This window comes from Camarhynchus parvulus, chromosome 5 (genome assembly GCF_901933205.1).
Source record: "Camarhynchus parvulus chromosome 5, STF_HiC, whole genome shotgun sequence".
NCBI lineage: Eukaryota > Metazoa > Chordata > Aves > Passeriformes > Thraupidae > Camarhynchus > Camarhynchus parvulus.
Genome location: NC_044575.1, coordinates 27878269 through 27894136, shown reverse-complemented (window position 1 = coordinate 27894136; position 15868 = coordinate 27878269). Strand labels below are relative to the sequence as shown.

The 15868-nt window shown below is 40.3% G+C and overlaps 1 protein-coding gene across 5 annotated transcripts in view; it reads left to right on the top strand.

Annotated features, from left to right (window-relative positions):
* The window catches only part of SMOC1 (SPARC related modular calcium binding 1), a 128103-nt gene that overhangs the window by 56626 nt on the left and 55609 nt on the right, over positions 1-15868 (top strand). For all 5 annotated transcript variants that reach the window (XM_030949937.1, XM_030949939.1, XM_030949935.1 and 2 more), the window contains exons 4-5: positions 1946-2045; positions 4469-4516. In XM_030949937.1, the coding sequence (XP_030805797.1) occupies positions 1946-2045; positions 4469-4516 (148 nt within the window). The remainder of the gene's footprint in view (positions 1-1945; positions 2046-4468; positions 4517-15868) is intronic.

Genomic DNA, 15868 nt, shown 5'->3' with positions numbered 1-15868 from the left:
GTTTTTTAAATGCTGGGTACACTGGGTTTTTTGTATAACATAACATGGAATGGTCTTGCCTTACAAATTCGAGACCCTATCCTGGCATTTAACTCTATCCCTTGGTAGGATTTTTACAATTAATGCACCTTCTTGCGCTATTGGGAATGCAGTCTTGTGTGTGTGTGATCAGCAAAGATAAACTCTAAACACAAACCCAAGCAGATCCATCACATTTGTTTTGAGTGTTCAATTGATTACATTGAGCAATAACAACTATTTTCTAACTTGATTATTGTTTAGTATAGTCACAGTACTTTTGAGTAATTTACAATCAGTATTGTGATATATTGAGCGAAGAAAAATGGATCTGCAAATAGCAGTGACAGTGACTGCAGTAACATGGGTACATGAGATGACTGTTGATTTTGGCTACTAAAAGTAAATGCTTGAGGCAAAATGATTGATTTGCACTTTAGTAAAACCCAAGATAAACAAGTAAAACCCAAGATAAACACGACGTACTGTGTTATAATTGCTCTTAGATCATGTTTTATGTGATATTCAAAGCCTTTAAAAAAAACTGTCATTAAGTCTCAGTACAAACTTTGCTACCTTAGGGCATTGAAGCCAGCTGTCAGGGAGGGGGAATGACTGGTTTTGCTCTGAAGGATCCCTAATGAGGGGACCAGCACAAACACCCCATCACTCTTCTCTTCTGTGTGAAGAGGAGTGGAATTGGAAATTGGTTTCAGTGAACTTGTTTGGAAAAAGAGAGATTGAACAGAATTCATTTTACAAGTAAAATAAAAAGGCAGCTTCTGAAATGGTCTCATTTAATGGCTTTTTTTCAGAAATGTATTGAAGGAGCCATCTCTGGAGTGCATCTCAGGATGCACTTCTATACCATTTCAAGGTACTGATGTGCACATTTAACTCCAGCTGAAAGTGTGCTTGTTAGAAAGAATTTTGGGACCTGTTAGTGTTCACACAGATGCCTGTACAATGGTAGTTTACTTTTATCTCAAAGATGTCAAAAGCATCCTGAATTTCATCTAGTTGCTGGCTGCTCTGGAAGCTGAGGCAAAGGCTGTCATTAGATTTGTTAAGCTGAATGAAATTTTAGTGGTGCTGAATTAATGTCTCCATAGATGTTACTAAGATCAGTCTGCTAGATCAGAACTTATCTAGTCTTATTTGAGAGGTTCTGTATCTGAATTCCTAATTCTGGTGTCTTTCTGTGCTGAAGGAAGGAACTGGGTAGCTCTAGAAGTTCAGTTCAGAAGTAGAGCTTTAAAGTCAATCAAGATGAATTTTATACTGTGTACCTTTTGACTCACTAGGACATTCATCAAATGTTCTTAAGTCCATGTCAATATATGAGGAGCAAGCATGTTGGATCTTGCTCCTGCTGTGTAGTTTGACATAGTAACACAATGGAGCTTAGATCTATCTGGAGACGGTTTGTTAACCAAGTCAGTATTGCACTTTTCCAGTCATTACTGAATAAAATGCTTCTGAAATGCCTACAGATGCTGCTCTCAAGCGGTGGCTGTGGAATTTGGGATAGGGTAGCCTTTGCATAACCCAGCTGGGATGCAGCGGGACAAGTTTTTAATAGTAAACAGTAAGTGGGATGTAGCAGAGGGTGGAATGAGCTGAGACACAACTGCTGCATCTCCCAACTAAAGTGTTCTCAGATGATTAGTTGTAACTTCTTTTGCCTCCTGAGTTTCAGCTACAGGAGTTGGAGTAGGAGAAATCACCTTTCTTTGGTTGGGGGAGGGGGGTGGTGAGGGAAGAAAAGATAATGATATCAAAGGTAGTCTTCTGTAAGACCTCTTTGCTCTGAAGCATGTGTTTGTGATACCTCTGGGCTGGGACTTCCAATAAGATGCTGAATGATAATAAAGTGGTTGGTGATAGAGTGAGAAATGAAATGCCTGCTCTTTGTTTTATTAAACAGGTGCAGTGCCATACCTACACTGGATACTGCTGGTGTGTGACACCTGATGGCAAGCCTATTAGCGGCTCTTCTGTACAGAACAAAACTCCTGTATGTTCAGGTACTGTGGGAGTGGCTTCAGCAAATACTAACTTGATAACCAGAGGGTTGGGATGCATGCATCCTTCTGAGAACCCAATCTTTCAGGTGACTTGCCCAGTTTACCCCACTTAATGCTACACTTTGGACTCTGGCATGTCCATCCTGCAATTAGGATACAGACACTTCTGCAAGGCTCAGTAAGAAAAACCACTAAGGTGACAACCTGTGGCAGCCAAGGCAAGAGTCAGTGTTGCTGTGTACACCAACACCAAAGGTTTGCTGAACAGATGGGATAACTTTTTTCCATGAGCTATATTGTAATGAAATGATTCTTGGGCTGTATTTTGTGGAACATGGACTAATTTTTTTGTACAGAGTGATTACAGTTAATTCATGAAGGTAGTTCTGTGCAAAACTGTCAGTTTCTGGGGTCCTGCTGTTATAATGAATGTGGGTATTTTGGCCACGTTGCTTAGTTTAGGATCCCTGTGTTTGTGTCATGGGGTGGACAACACAGCGCTTGTGCCACAGCTCACAAGAGGGAGGTCCAGACCCAGGCTGTTACTCATGTTTATTAAGTGATGTGTTTCTGGGCACTCAGCCTGACCTTACTTGGTTGCCCAGCAGTTTGAGACCAAATCCACAAGTTTCTTTAAAAAAGAATAATGTTGTTTTTCTTTCTTCTCCCCACCGTTGGATATGGTAGTCCATGGAATGAAATTGGGCTCCAGATTTTCATATGGCCCTGATCAATAGTGATCTGGTTTTGTGAGCTGTTGTGAACAGTCCTGCCGTGACAACACCACAGTAAACACAGGCAGGGTTGTTCTGTACTTTGGGGAGAATTGAAGGGCAACACTGGAATTGTGCTGCCTTCTCACTTTCCTGTCTCCTCCCAAAAAAATTAAAGAAGGAAAAGGCAGTAAGCATACGAGAGTGTTTCTAACATGTTCAGTGATGCCGCGTCTTCATGCTCTACAGTCTGCACCTCAAGGGTTTTTAGTATAGTTCTCCTCTCACACCTTGCAGTGTTTGCCCTTTAAGTAGGAGCATGACAGCAGTCAAACCTTTGGGACTTTGATTTTTTCTCACCTTATACGGTGTTGTCTTGGCTGTAGGGTGTTCTGTGGTAATAAGCAATCTCGCACTTATTACTTGTGGTAATAAGTGACTTGCATAAGGGTTTGAGTTGAGTGGGAGAGCTGTGACCCAATGTACCTTGAGGAGATGCTTGGGTTTTCACAGGCATGTGGAAAGAAAAAAAAAATTAATATCCTATTTTAGTCTAAGGTGCAATCATACAATAATTTGGCTTAAACCTTTAGAATATGACTTTGTGACACCATTTCCAGTATATCATTTTGGTAGGGCATATTTTAGACTTTTACTGATCTATTCAGTTAGTCTTGTGCTGTTTATGAAATCATGTTGCAGAAAAGTCAAGTCATGTTGCACTGTAGGATACAGATGTTAGACATATGATGACTAATACAGAGTTTGTGCTTACTACTTGTAATTCAGCAGTAGATCTGTGATGAACTGATCTGCAAATGAAAGTGTCCGGGCAATAGTTTACCTTCAGAGGTTGTCTTGATCAATTCTTGGGGCTGTCAGAGCTGCCTTCTTTAAAGCTGACTTTTGATCCATGTTTCCTCAATGTTCAGTAATCATTGGGATTGTTCAGTCATGGTACATAGAAGACTCAGTTTCCTGTGAATAAAGCCATTAAAAAAAAGAGCGCTCGTCACAGATTTTTATACACATTGGTAATGGATTTATTTGACTGCCTTTTATTACCTGTTCAAGTTGTAGTAGAAAACTGTGATGAAGCACTAAAGCAGAGTGCAGAACCAAGCATAGAATCATACTTAATATGTAAAGATCCAAGTTATAGTCAACAACCCAAGATGTGTTCTGTTCAAGTACATGCTGGATCTTATTCAGTGTCCCATTTCAAACAGCTGGGGATGTTCAGGGGTTGGTTGAAATCCATTTTCTGCAAATTGTCCCACTTAATCCCTTTCCTCTGGAATACTGTGCTTGCATTCCCTGCACACTCTCCCCATCTGCTTTTGATTTGTTCTTCCTGACATTTGCAAATGAAAGTGACTCTTACTGATCTTTCATTCTTGCCCTTGGATTTATTCCAGGTTTCTTACTAGCATGATGCTCTGTTGAGGTCTTTCAAATCACTAGATCCAGCTACTAAAGATTTCTTGTTTACCCTTATCCCAATTTAATGTCTTAATGCATAAAACTTGCTTATACTTTTCAATTTGGTTGAAGCCACAGGCTCTCTGAGTCTTAAATGGAGCTGTTGACAGGTAAAATAGATGCTTTATGGGTTGAGATATAGAGTGTATTATTGTGACATCATATGCTTTGTGTGACTGTGCAGCATCTAAATGGATATGTTTTCTTCTTTTTCTTTCTCCCCTCTAGGTTCTGTAACTGATAAACCATCAAGCCAGGGTAATTCGGGAAGGAAAGGTGAGTGGAGTCCTGTGCTTCACCAACTTTTGTAGCAGCAGCTGCCCAGCCAAGTCCCTTAAGATAGCTCAGAACACGGGTTCCTAACCAGCTCCAGGGTGCAGGGGTGGATGTGCCGCTAGAGCTCCCCTTCAGGAGGAGGGGTAAGATGACTGTTCTGCTCCCTGTGGAGTAGAAAAGAGTGTTCTCTGCTCTGTGCTTCTCAGTTGAGTTAAAGTACAAGAAAGCTGAGCTTCCCAAAGGAGTAGCTGGTCCAGAATAACCTCTTCTTGTTCACCTTGAAGTAACATACTGAGCATTTCTCAGTAAAATCCTTAGAGATCAGGAAGGCTGTCAGTATGATCTGTATTCTGGGAAACAGGAGTGCCAATGTCATGGTTGTGGCTTTGTATGCATTGAAAGTTGGGGTTTTTTAACAGTGCACAAAACCCTCTGGCCAGCTGGAGCAGTGCTGGGTTAAACCTTAACAGTGCTTGGAAACCTCACAGGCATTGACTCTTCTTCTTTACACTCCTGTCTTCAGTCCTTGCCCTTCCTGAGCAAGGCATTAGATGGGTCATTGTTCTTCTCCTGTGAGTATTCAGAGCTCTTCCCTGTGTCCTCTGGTTTGCCTTTGCTGCAATAGTTTTGGGAGGGTTGACCACTGAAGTATACATGGAGGAGCACTAAAATATATCTTTAGGCCTTTTCCACACCCTAATTTTCAGCCTTTTTCCCTTCTAGCCCCAGGTGAGAGTCAACTTTTGAGTTTGTCTCCATACTCCAGGAAAACTGTGCTGAATGCATCCTCACTTCTGCTGGTGAGGATGAATGCTCTTTCCTGGGAGAAGTTCCTGTTTTGATAAGCAAAGCAGGATTTTTAGTGCTAACTCTGTAAACCAGTTATTCCTGACACTTCAGAATGAAGGAAAACACTGACTTTGATACCAGTACTTTGAGGGACATCTTCCATGCTGGGAATGTCAATGAGGTCCTGAAAGCACTTAATGGGGATTTGATTGCTCTGCTCAGAGTAGAGATGTATTTTGAGCATACCTGCTCTGCAGTCTATTGCTTGTATATAATAGCTTAAGGTAAGGAGAAGAAATATGCGAGGAAAACTACTTAGCCGAGACTGAATACTGAAGCCTGTTTCTTATTTTAGGTAAAGATATGTCTCTTTAAACGTGTAATTATGCATTAATGTGTAATTGGCACCTGAACACATGGTTATAATTCTGTTAATGCAATCATTGCCAGTCTAGCTTGAAGTACAAGCAAATCAAATAGCTCTTGAAATGTGCATTATTTTGGAGTTATTTGTAGACTTTTTACCTGGGTAGTCCTGGTCTGTTCTAGAATTGAAAGCAGCTGACATTGGATTTCAGTAGAAACAGGAGCACAAGGGGAAAACATCTGAACTTGTTTTTTCTTCCACACTCCCTTTATTAACTCAGGGGTTGGAACATGCAAAAAGAAAACTGTAAATGGTATGAGCTAATTTAAAATTTGTAATATAAATTGATTCTCCTTGGTGCTGCCTGTGGCATCCTGTTTCAAGGATGGTATGCTTGGTCATGTGGCTGCAGAAACGTCCTGTGCAGTAGCTGTCAAAGGGGAAACGTTTCCCTTTGGGCCAGAATGCTTCAAGCAGTCATGTAAACTTTCTGTCTCCTGCAGTTCTGAATCTGTTCATATCTGCTAGAAACCCACACATAAGCAAGTCTGGCCCTATTCCATCACATTAGAAAAATACTTATGAAAAGCTATTTAATGGGTCTTTTAAAATCAAGAGGGCTGTTAGAAGCTGTAATAATTTGATTTAAAGTTTGATGGACATAGCATTACTTTTTCATCTTGTGGTGAAAATGACTAATCTAAAAATGAATTTGTCCTTCTTATCAGTTTTTTTTTCTTGCCTTAAGTTACCTTGATTAAAAATTCCAGTATCAGGTCCTTTTGGAAAGAAGCTGGAATCAAGAACAGCTTGGCTTTCTTGAAGCAAGGTGCTTGCTGCATGTCTGGCTTCTCTGATGGCAAGCCAGCATGAACATAACCATTTGTTCTAGCTGAGTGTTCAGACACTTGTTGCAAAGATTGCCCTTTGCAAGGTGACAAAAAGGGCAGGAGGAAGAGAGGTCCAGCAGGAACTGGGTGGCGCAGCCTGGAAACTTCTGATACCTCTTTGGGCAACTGCCATCTGATTTGGGAGCTTTTGGAATTTTCCCATTGCACAGCAGACTCCTCCCTGTCTCCATCCCTGAGTGAGGGTCTTATAGTCAAAGAGCATATCTGGCACAGAATAGGTACTCTGAGGAAGACAAAGAATAGCTAAGACTTTCAAAAGTGATTTCTTTTTTCTCATTCATACAGGAATGTAAAATATGAGCTTTGTGCCTTTCAAGTCTTCAGGGCAAAAGAGTGGAGGCTGCTCTGCCTTAGAAACAGTGTAGATGGGTAGGCTTGTGCTGCTGGGTAATAAATGAAGACTTCACTAGCATATTAGCTCTCCTTTAGAAGAAGCAAATTAATGTTGGAAGGAGAAAAAGGCTGGTTATTGGTAATAACTCTTTCTCCAGATATTTTGCCCTCTTTTCCTTCCTGTTGAGCTCTAATTTCTGGGGCTCAGTAGGTATGTTGGAGTACCAGAAGATACGAGGTAACACATGATTCCACTCACAGGCTCTCTCATTACTGATGAGAAGAAAACAAGATGGCTTCATGTTCATGTGGCTTGGCATGTACTTCCAGAAAGTGGTTCTTTGGCACTTTCTGCAGAGAACAAGCAAGCATGCTGGCAAGAGATACTTCTCCTTTCAAAATTCTGTGCTCTGGTTATCCATATTTACATTGCTGCTATTGCTGTGTGATGCCATGCCAGTTAGTCGTACAATTTGCCCCATAAGGTAATTTAAATCAAATTAAATTGGCACCAAACCTAAAACTTTAAAATAGGCCATATTGATTTGTTCTGTGTCTGAGAAGTGTTCAGTTGCTGGAAGGCAGAGCAGACCTGGGCCTGGGGAGATGGAGGTGTGTTTGCATGAGGTGGAATAGAAACCCAGACCCTCCAGGGCATGCTTGCTTTGTGACGTTGCAGCTCAGACACTTACCAATGTCCTTTTTGTGCTGAATTTTTCCCATAAGTGAAGAACAAGTTCCCAAGAAATGTAATTGCTCTTCTGTGAGATTAGGATATCCAGAACCTGCAGATTTCTTTTGCTCTTTGTACAGTCCTTTCTCATAAGGAGCTTCCTGCATTAATTTGCTCCAGTTGCTGCTTAGTTTGATGGTCCAGAGACACTAGGAAAATGCATGCTGTCCTCCGGAGGTCTGGATCTCCCCAGTCTCTCCCGCTAGGATGTTGTTAATGTTTTAAGAACCAGTGAAAGGCATCCTTGCAGCCAACCTTACTGGATTTCTTCCCTGCCTAAAGAATGCAGAGCATTCCTTTCCAGCCACAGGGATATTGTGCCATACTTTGAGACAAAAGAAGTAAACATGGAACAAAATAAAGTTTTCTTTTCTTTATCTGGAAAGTGTTGGGGCTTTAGCTCAGATTTAGCATATTGCTATCAGGAGCAGTGTCTTTACAGTCACCAAGAAGGTTTTAAAAGTAGTCTGGTTAGGAATCAGAGGGATGTAAAAAACAGCCATGTAACTGCTTTGCTCTGTAAATTCACCTGGTCTTCCTTCTTAAAACTGGAAACAGTGAATTAAAAGTGAGTGAAGAGGAAATATATTGAAGTGGGGACACTGGTTCATTAGAGGTAGTTTACAGTTCTGGACACTGTATGATACCATTTTCAAACCAACTGAATGAAGGAAGTGGAAAAGGATGGATCCCAGTAACCTGGGATTTAAAGGTGATGCATCTGCAGGGTAAATTTGGGTTGGAGTACCTTTCAGTGTCAGTCATGAAGAGTCTTGAGTGGTATGAACTCCCTTTTTCTTTTATAGTCTTTTGCAGTGCAAAAATGTTCCAGGCCTGTTTTAACTTGTCTTGTTTCCCTATTGCGAAAGCTGACAATAGCATCTGCAATTGCCTGAACAGTTGTTGCTGAAATGTAAGCTCTGATGGACCTGCAGAAAGCAAAGCCCTGGCTGAACTTGTTCTACCCTTACTATCTTATGTGTAGACATGACTCTTGTATGGAGCTGCAAAAAGCTTTTTCTCAGTGAGTTTTGCAGCATACAAGAAAACACTGAAACGGTTTGAGAAACCTAAGATGAGCAACTTGAAATTCCTCCTGAGAAACCTAAGATGAGCAACTTGAAATTCCTGCCAATTAAACATGTAGAATTGGGTTCCTTTTTGTGGGTTTAACTGTCAGAAATTAGTTTAAAGGCAGGCTTTGTTGGCAGGAAAATCCTGGGCTGCAATTGTGGGCAAGTTGGCCCATTCTGTGGCTTTTTTTGTGCCTTTTTCCAAGAGTTTTACCTCAAGAAAATGCTAATGGCCCAGTTAGGCAGCCAAGAGACTGAGCAATTTGAATCAGTAATGAGCCATTAGTGTGAGTCAGTAATTAGGCTGAGCGGTAAAGGGCAAACACTCTCCTCAGGCAAACCCAAGCAAAGGGGGCTTGTGCTGATGAAAATAAATGGAGCTGCTTGTACCTGGGGACCTGGAAGCTTTGCCTGCTGGTGGTAAGAAGTCAGGTGCAGCTGGCCCTAATTCACCTGCCCTCAGCTTCGAGGGAGAGGAGCACACGGCCTCCACAGGGGCTCGAATGTCTCACAGAAGACAGATAATACCTTGACAAAAACCATGAAATTGAAATGTGATTAAAACATCAGACTGGGACTTTGGTCTTCACCTTCTCCAGATCTTTCTGGATTCAACCCAGTGCTATGTATTGAAACACAACTGTGCTGTTACACAAATTGAGCTTCAACTGCGTCTTCAGCCTCGTAAACACTGAGAAAATGCTTTGGTGTCTTTAGCAGTTAGTGGAGAATACAGCAGAAGAATATTGTGTGGCCTTCATCAGTAAGATGAAGTAAATACAAGTTTATTGAGGCAGTATGAAGTCAAGTGATGGTTCTAGCTGGTGAACACCATCTTATGTTTCATTTCTTGCAGAACATTAGCAGGTAGCAAGTCTGCAGAGCTACCCAAACAATTCATCTGGATCCCTTATGTTTAGGGTATATATTTAAATAAAAACTATATACTAATTTAGAAATCCAGATGGAGAATTTTCATGCAATTATCATTTTCTGAACTGTTTAACTTCATCATGTAATGTTCCTAGACCAGGTCTGATGTGTTTTTCAGGTCTTTTATGGGTAAAAGATACACATGTGCTGAAAATGTGCACAAACAATTTGATGCTTGTGGATAGAGCTGGGTGTGTGGTGTAGCTCAGTGGAAAGTCAGACTGTACTATGCATATGTATTAAGTCTGCTTCCTGAAAGCAACCAATTTGCTACATGTGTGTGCTGCACGAGTGCTGCAGGTCCTTCAGATGAGCAAAAGCTTGATTTGTTCTACCACACATTGATGGTGACAGTTTCTCAGTCTACCCTGTTAAAATCAGGGAGTTAGGAAACAATCTATGGGAGAAACATGAATATGTGCTGCTTTTTGTGAAACTAGGATAAAAGCTCAGTTGACTGAGAAGTTATGGGGTTAGTGTAAAAAAAAAAAAAAACAGTCCTGCAATACCTCAAGTGAGCTGTGAGCAAAATTTCTGTAGATGGAATTTGTAGCACATAAGATTTTGCTTAGCTCATATTTTTATTTCCAAGCAAGCTTAGCAGTGGAATTGAAGTTTGCTTCCCTATTACAAGAATAGTTCTGTAAAAAATACTCTTAACTTAATCAGCAGGTTTGCCAGCTTGTAAATAGTGAGAATTCTCCCTGGTTCTTATTGCTGTCTCTATACTGTGTATCATCTACAAAATTATTTAAGTTCCAGTTAAATGTAACTGTAGAAAGCAAGTCGATTTCACAGGTATGGTAGACTATAGTTTACCAACATAACAGATTTTATTAGATAGCAAGAACCCAGCCTTTAAATGGGTATTGTGATCAATTTTTTGAGAACAGAGGAATGTAATTTTACAATACTGTGTATATTGGATAACTTTTCCAGAGCAGAGCAATGTTCTAAAAAGCACTTAGATATATAACATGAAGCAAACAGATTTTTGAAATATTAAAGTCTAGAAGTAAAACTTCAAATTTGTTACATAAACAGTAGAATGAAAAACAATCCTTTTGGTTCCCCACATTGCTGCCTTGTCTGAAATTGTTTAGTTTTCATCAAGACTTTTTTGTGGGCCTTAGAACATATGTATCAAATTTGAGACTGAAAAAAGTTTCATTGGCAAATATAAAAGAAGGCAGATTCTGTTTTAAAGTGTATTTTGTTTGATACAATGCAAGAATTCTGCTTTCATCTAGAAAGTAGCAGTTCCAATCAGTAGCTTAGTCTATATAATATGACTTAATAAAATTGTAGTTTACAAGTGTTATTATAGCAATCTACAGACAAGTCCTGTCTGTAATGTCTTAAGAACAGCTATAAAGGTTTTTAAATTATTAAGTCATAGTATTGAGCAGCCTGGTGAGTAGATCTAATAAGTAGACTAGCAATTGATTAAACAACATCTGTTAAGGTATTATTAACTGTTTATGTGCTATACATGGATTTCTGGTGTCTGATCATTACAGCTTGCAGAGAAATGGAATAAATTTGGGGTCTGTCAGTTGGTTTTGTTGCTAAAATACTTTATGTAGGCTCAAAACCTTTTCTCTTTTTAAAGAGCTGTTGACATTATTCTTCTCATGCTTTATACAATCTAGACATCTGAATGTTAGTGTTGTTTTCTTTCAAATCAGAGTAATGCACCAGGAAATGTGTTTTGTCGTGGTGCAGGTGTTTGGTCAAGGGGCTGGAAATACTTTTCTTTCAACTCCTTTGCCCCCTGAGCTCTGTCAAAGTCTCTCTATAAGAGAAATAAACTATGAAATTGTGATGGGAAATCTTGAATGCATGCAGACCATGTGTGCCCTTAAATAAGGTAGGGAGAAGCTGTAGAGACAACCCCAATGTTTGTTCAAGTTCCTGGGATGGCACCTAGGGCAATTAAAGCTTCTTTACAACAGATCTATCTGGAATAATAGCTTTCCTCTGTGTGCTCATCTGGACTTTTCTTCTGTGTTGACAGCAAGGGAGCTGTACTGCAAAATGCTTTGATAAAGGCTAAGGATGGGAGAAGTCTTCCCCACAGACTGAATTTTTCTAGGCAGTGTCCGTGTCTTTTATTACATGTTCCTGTGCTCAGCTTGGTGCTCAGTTTCTGATGGGACCTTCAGGTGCTGCAGCAAAGCAATTTGTGTAAGGACTTGACAGGTTTCATCTCAACTGTTCAGCTTCCCACAAATATGCCATTAAATGAGATTATTTTAAAATCAGCTGTCTCTGGTTCATTTTGAACAATACATCCATAGATGTCTGGCAGTTTGTAACTTCAGGATTGACCTTCACCTTTAAAATAAAAATATTTCAATGTTGAGAGGGTGTTGTCATTTATACCCTGTGCACACTGAGATGCTTTATTCTGTACATACACATTTCCTTCTGAAGCAGCTTAGGTCCTTTGGAGGTCCTTCCAGCTGTATTGTTACTGTATCTGATTCCCTCTGTTCTCCATTCCTTCCCTCACAGAGAAGAACTGTTCCTTTGGCGTCATAATCAAATAGAAAACCTCCTTTAGACAGTACTCAGATTCTGGTGTGAAAAAACTGGGGCTGTGTAGTTAGAGAGCAAAGTTGTGCTCACTCACTAAAGCTCTGACGCTCCTCTTTAACGATTCAGGGAGGAAAAATACCTGTGGAAACAAGCAGTGGAAAAACATATATTCCCCCTCCCCTCCTTTTTCTTAATTTTCACACATGCAATACAAATATAACAGTGAGGTATCCATTCTCTTTGCCTGTCAGGAAATGAAAAGGCGTATTGTAAGCCCAAGGCTAGTCTGGTTGTCAGCCAGGAATGAGTCCTCTAAAGGAGAAAGGGAGAGGGGCTGGTGAGAGAAGAGGCTGGAAATGAGGAGCTGGAAGGGGGAAAGCACACTCTGAGATAGGTTGGCTGCACATGGCTAGAGGTGGCCGGGGTCTTGTGCTTCCTCAGTATGCAGGTGTTGGGAGAAAGGAAGGCAGCTTATACACAGGCATGTGTCTGGGGGAGCAGGGTCAAAAATTTAGACTATTTACTTAATCCCTTGGAAAGGCTTTTTTCTCTTCTGTTTTCTTTTTGTGTTTAACAGACTGCTTTACAGGGGACACGTGTGGTAATTAACACATGCAGCTGTAGGGCTTCAGCCATATGTCTGAATTTCAAATGGCCATTGATCTGGCAAATTTGCTGCTGCTGTCTCCAACCCCCCACTTACAGGCCTTGAAGATGTGGGAGAATTTATAGAGTCTTTACCTTGAAGAGACCAGAGCTAGAAGGAGAGGAGTGAAAGGGAATGTGAGTGATACTGGGGAGAGAAAGAAGAAAGAGTGGTACTGCAACCACACCATTCCTTGCCCCAGCTCACAGTATATTATGTTACCAGGTAGCTTCAGAAATGTTTCCAAAGCTAGGGATCTTGTTATTACTATATAAAGCTTGCATAACAATTGTTAATTTTTTTGACTTGATGAGAATCACAGTGTTCTTGTCGGCATTTCAGATGTGCTCCCTTTTCCACAGCTGCAGGTATCTGGGCTCTTGCCGAGCCTAGAAATGACAAGGTGGTAGTTGATTGTGGACTTTGAGCAGCCTTTCAGGGGAGGTAGTTGAGGAGAGGGTGTCTGTTGGGCTGTATGGAAACAGAGAACTTCACATCAAAGCAGTGGCTCCTGGAAAAAAAGAAAAAAAAAAGATATTTTGTAGGTAGAATAAAACCAGAGAGGCTAAACTAAATGATTGTAAGGTGGTTGTTGCTTTTGACAGCAGTGATCAGGCAGCTATTGACAGTGCTATAGAGCTTTTTGCAAACTTTGCTCAAAGTTTGGGGCAATGTCAAGTGCTAAAAATCTTGCTATGAGATATGGTGCCTTAAGCAAAATATTTCTTTGTGTGGAAACTTTTTTGCTCACTGTTTTATTTCAAATGTCACTCAAGGCAGTGAGCCAAATGGAAGATGGTTCAATATTAAGATACTGCAGCTTAAAATTCTGCAGTATCTATAATACTTCTAGTGTTTACAGGGTGAGATATAAAAGAGTTCTTCTACCAAGTAAGAAGCTATAAAAACATTAAGCATCTATTCCTCTACTTCCTCTCCTTCAATCTATTTTTAAACATTCTCAGTGCTAGCTGTTGCTGATTTCTTGATCTCATCACTCACTCTACAGCATAAGTAATGCTGGCGCTTTAGAGGTGTTTCTGCTTTGGATTAAAAAAAAAAAAGCCCCCAACAAACACTCCTAACTAGTCCAGCTTTTGCTGACTGCGATTTACCCAGCCTGTATAATATTGGTAGTCTGTTTCTCTGTGTTTTGCCTCTTCTCTCCAGTTTCCCTGTGAAGCTTTGTGCCAGGTCTGTGGAGCAGCCATGTATTGCGTTGCCTGCTCTAACTCGCTTCCCTTTTCTCAGTTCATTAATACAGATAGTACTCCTTCTTGGAACAACATGGCCTAGCATCCCTTCTATGGATTGGCAATAGCTTTTCCAAGTAATTTTGTTGTAGCCTATATTGATATGCATTTGGATGCAGTTTTTATTACACAAATATAGAGCCTAATTCTTCTTTATTTAGTGTTTATTACAGCTTATTTCCTTTCAATTGTTAATGTCCCTGAAGAATAAGGTTATTTCAGTTCTTCCCCTCATCTTCATTACCTTGATCCTTTTCTGTAGAAAAAAAGAGGAAGTGCTGGATTTACAGCTGTATAATTGCTGGGTTGTATTTACCACACAAAGCTTTTCTATGCCATTTGACTTGTAAAGGTGTCTACTGGTCAAAATGAGCCTTGGGGACTCTGCTTTGAAACTGACTGCCATCCCTACAGCCAGCTGCCATTGGTACTTGGTAAATATGTCATCATTCCTCAGCAAATGTATTAGGTAGTCATGTTTTTTGATAATAGGTAGTTTTTAGTGCTATGTGTTATGACCATACCAAGAAACCATTTAGTCCCCCTAATTCCTTTAGCTGTGTCTCCATTTCCCCTCAGGTATGTGTCTCAGTAGGGGATGGCATTAGACTCTTGAAGGACAGCTAAGTACACAGCTGAATGAAAAATATTCTTTGCTCCCATTGGGAGCCTCTTTCTGCAGCCTGTATGTGATTTCTAGTTTTGAAGGCATTCCAATAGCCTTCCCAGGTGTTGTCCTAGCTGATTTTTTACATAGTGAAATTGCTGCTGGTTCATAAGGAGAAGAGCCACTTTCCATGGTGGTCGAGATTCATTTCTTTAGCAGTGCAGAACATTGCTAGCAGCTGTGAAACATCAGTCTGCAATGACAGGCAGGCTGAGATCCTGTCTGAAAACTTACCAGATGACGGAAGCAGAGCCGGGAAGCTGAGCTGGGACTCTGAGCTTTGTTCCCCTTCTCCTTTCTCAACAAGCAGTTAAACTAGAGTGTTTTAAACATTCTTACATTGCCGGTGAGGATGGGCTCATAGCTAGTCTGCTGCTAGATACTATTGTCCTGAAATCATCTTAATTATTCATTTTTCATTATTATTGTGAAATAAACATACAAGTCAGTGTGTGGCACTTACATGTAGCATTTCTAGGTAAGCTGTTCAGTGGGGCTAGAGGTCTCTAGTCCAAGGAGGAATTTTAGTGTTGTTCCTGCAGCTGCATAGCTTATTTCAGAAGATATATGAACAAAGTAAAAGAATGACTTTTGAAACCATGGGATTGGGAACATGGTTATCTTTCAAGGTAAAAGTATTGTGTAGCTTATACAGCAATTGAAAAAAGAAAAGAGAACGTTTTGGTTTTTAACTCAGTAAAGTAGCCAGAACGGCAGTTGGGTAGAAAAATGCAGCAATACCAGGGAAATAGTCCCTTCTTCCAAAGAATTGCAGTACTTTAACTATGATGGAGGGGAGGGACTAAGCTCAAAAGAAGAAGGGCTTGAATGTGATAGAGTGGAAATGGTAGATTAAGAAAAATTACTTGTATCTTAGCAGCTCCCTCAAGAGCCTTTGAATGGATATGCAGGTTCTTTTTTTTTCTTTTTTTTTTTTTTCCTGCTTTCCTGGCAATTTGAGCCACTCTGGAAGTGAACTTGAGGTTTTTTACTTAAATCAAGACAATTAAAATCACTGGCAACCTAGCTGTCACTCTTTGAGACAGTGACATAGCTGGAGGCTTGGTTCTATAGGTCAGAGCTGATGACAAGAACATGTATTTCTA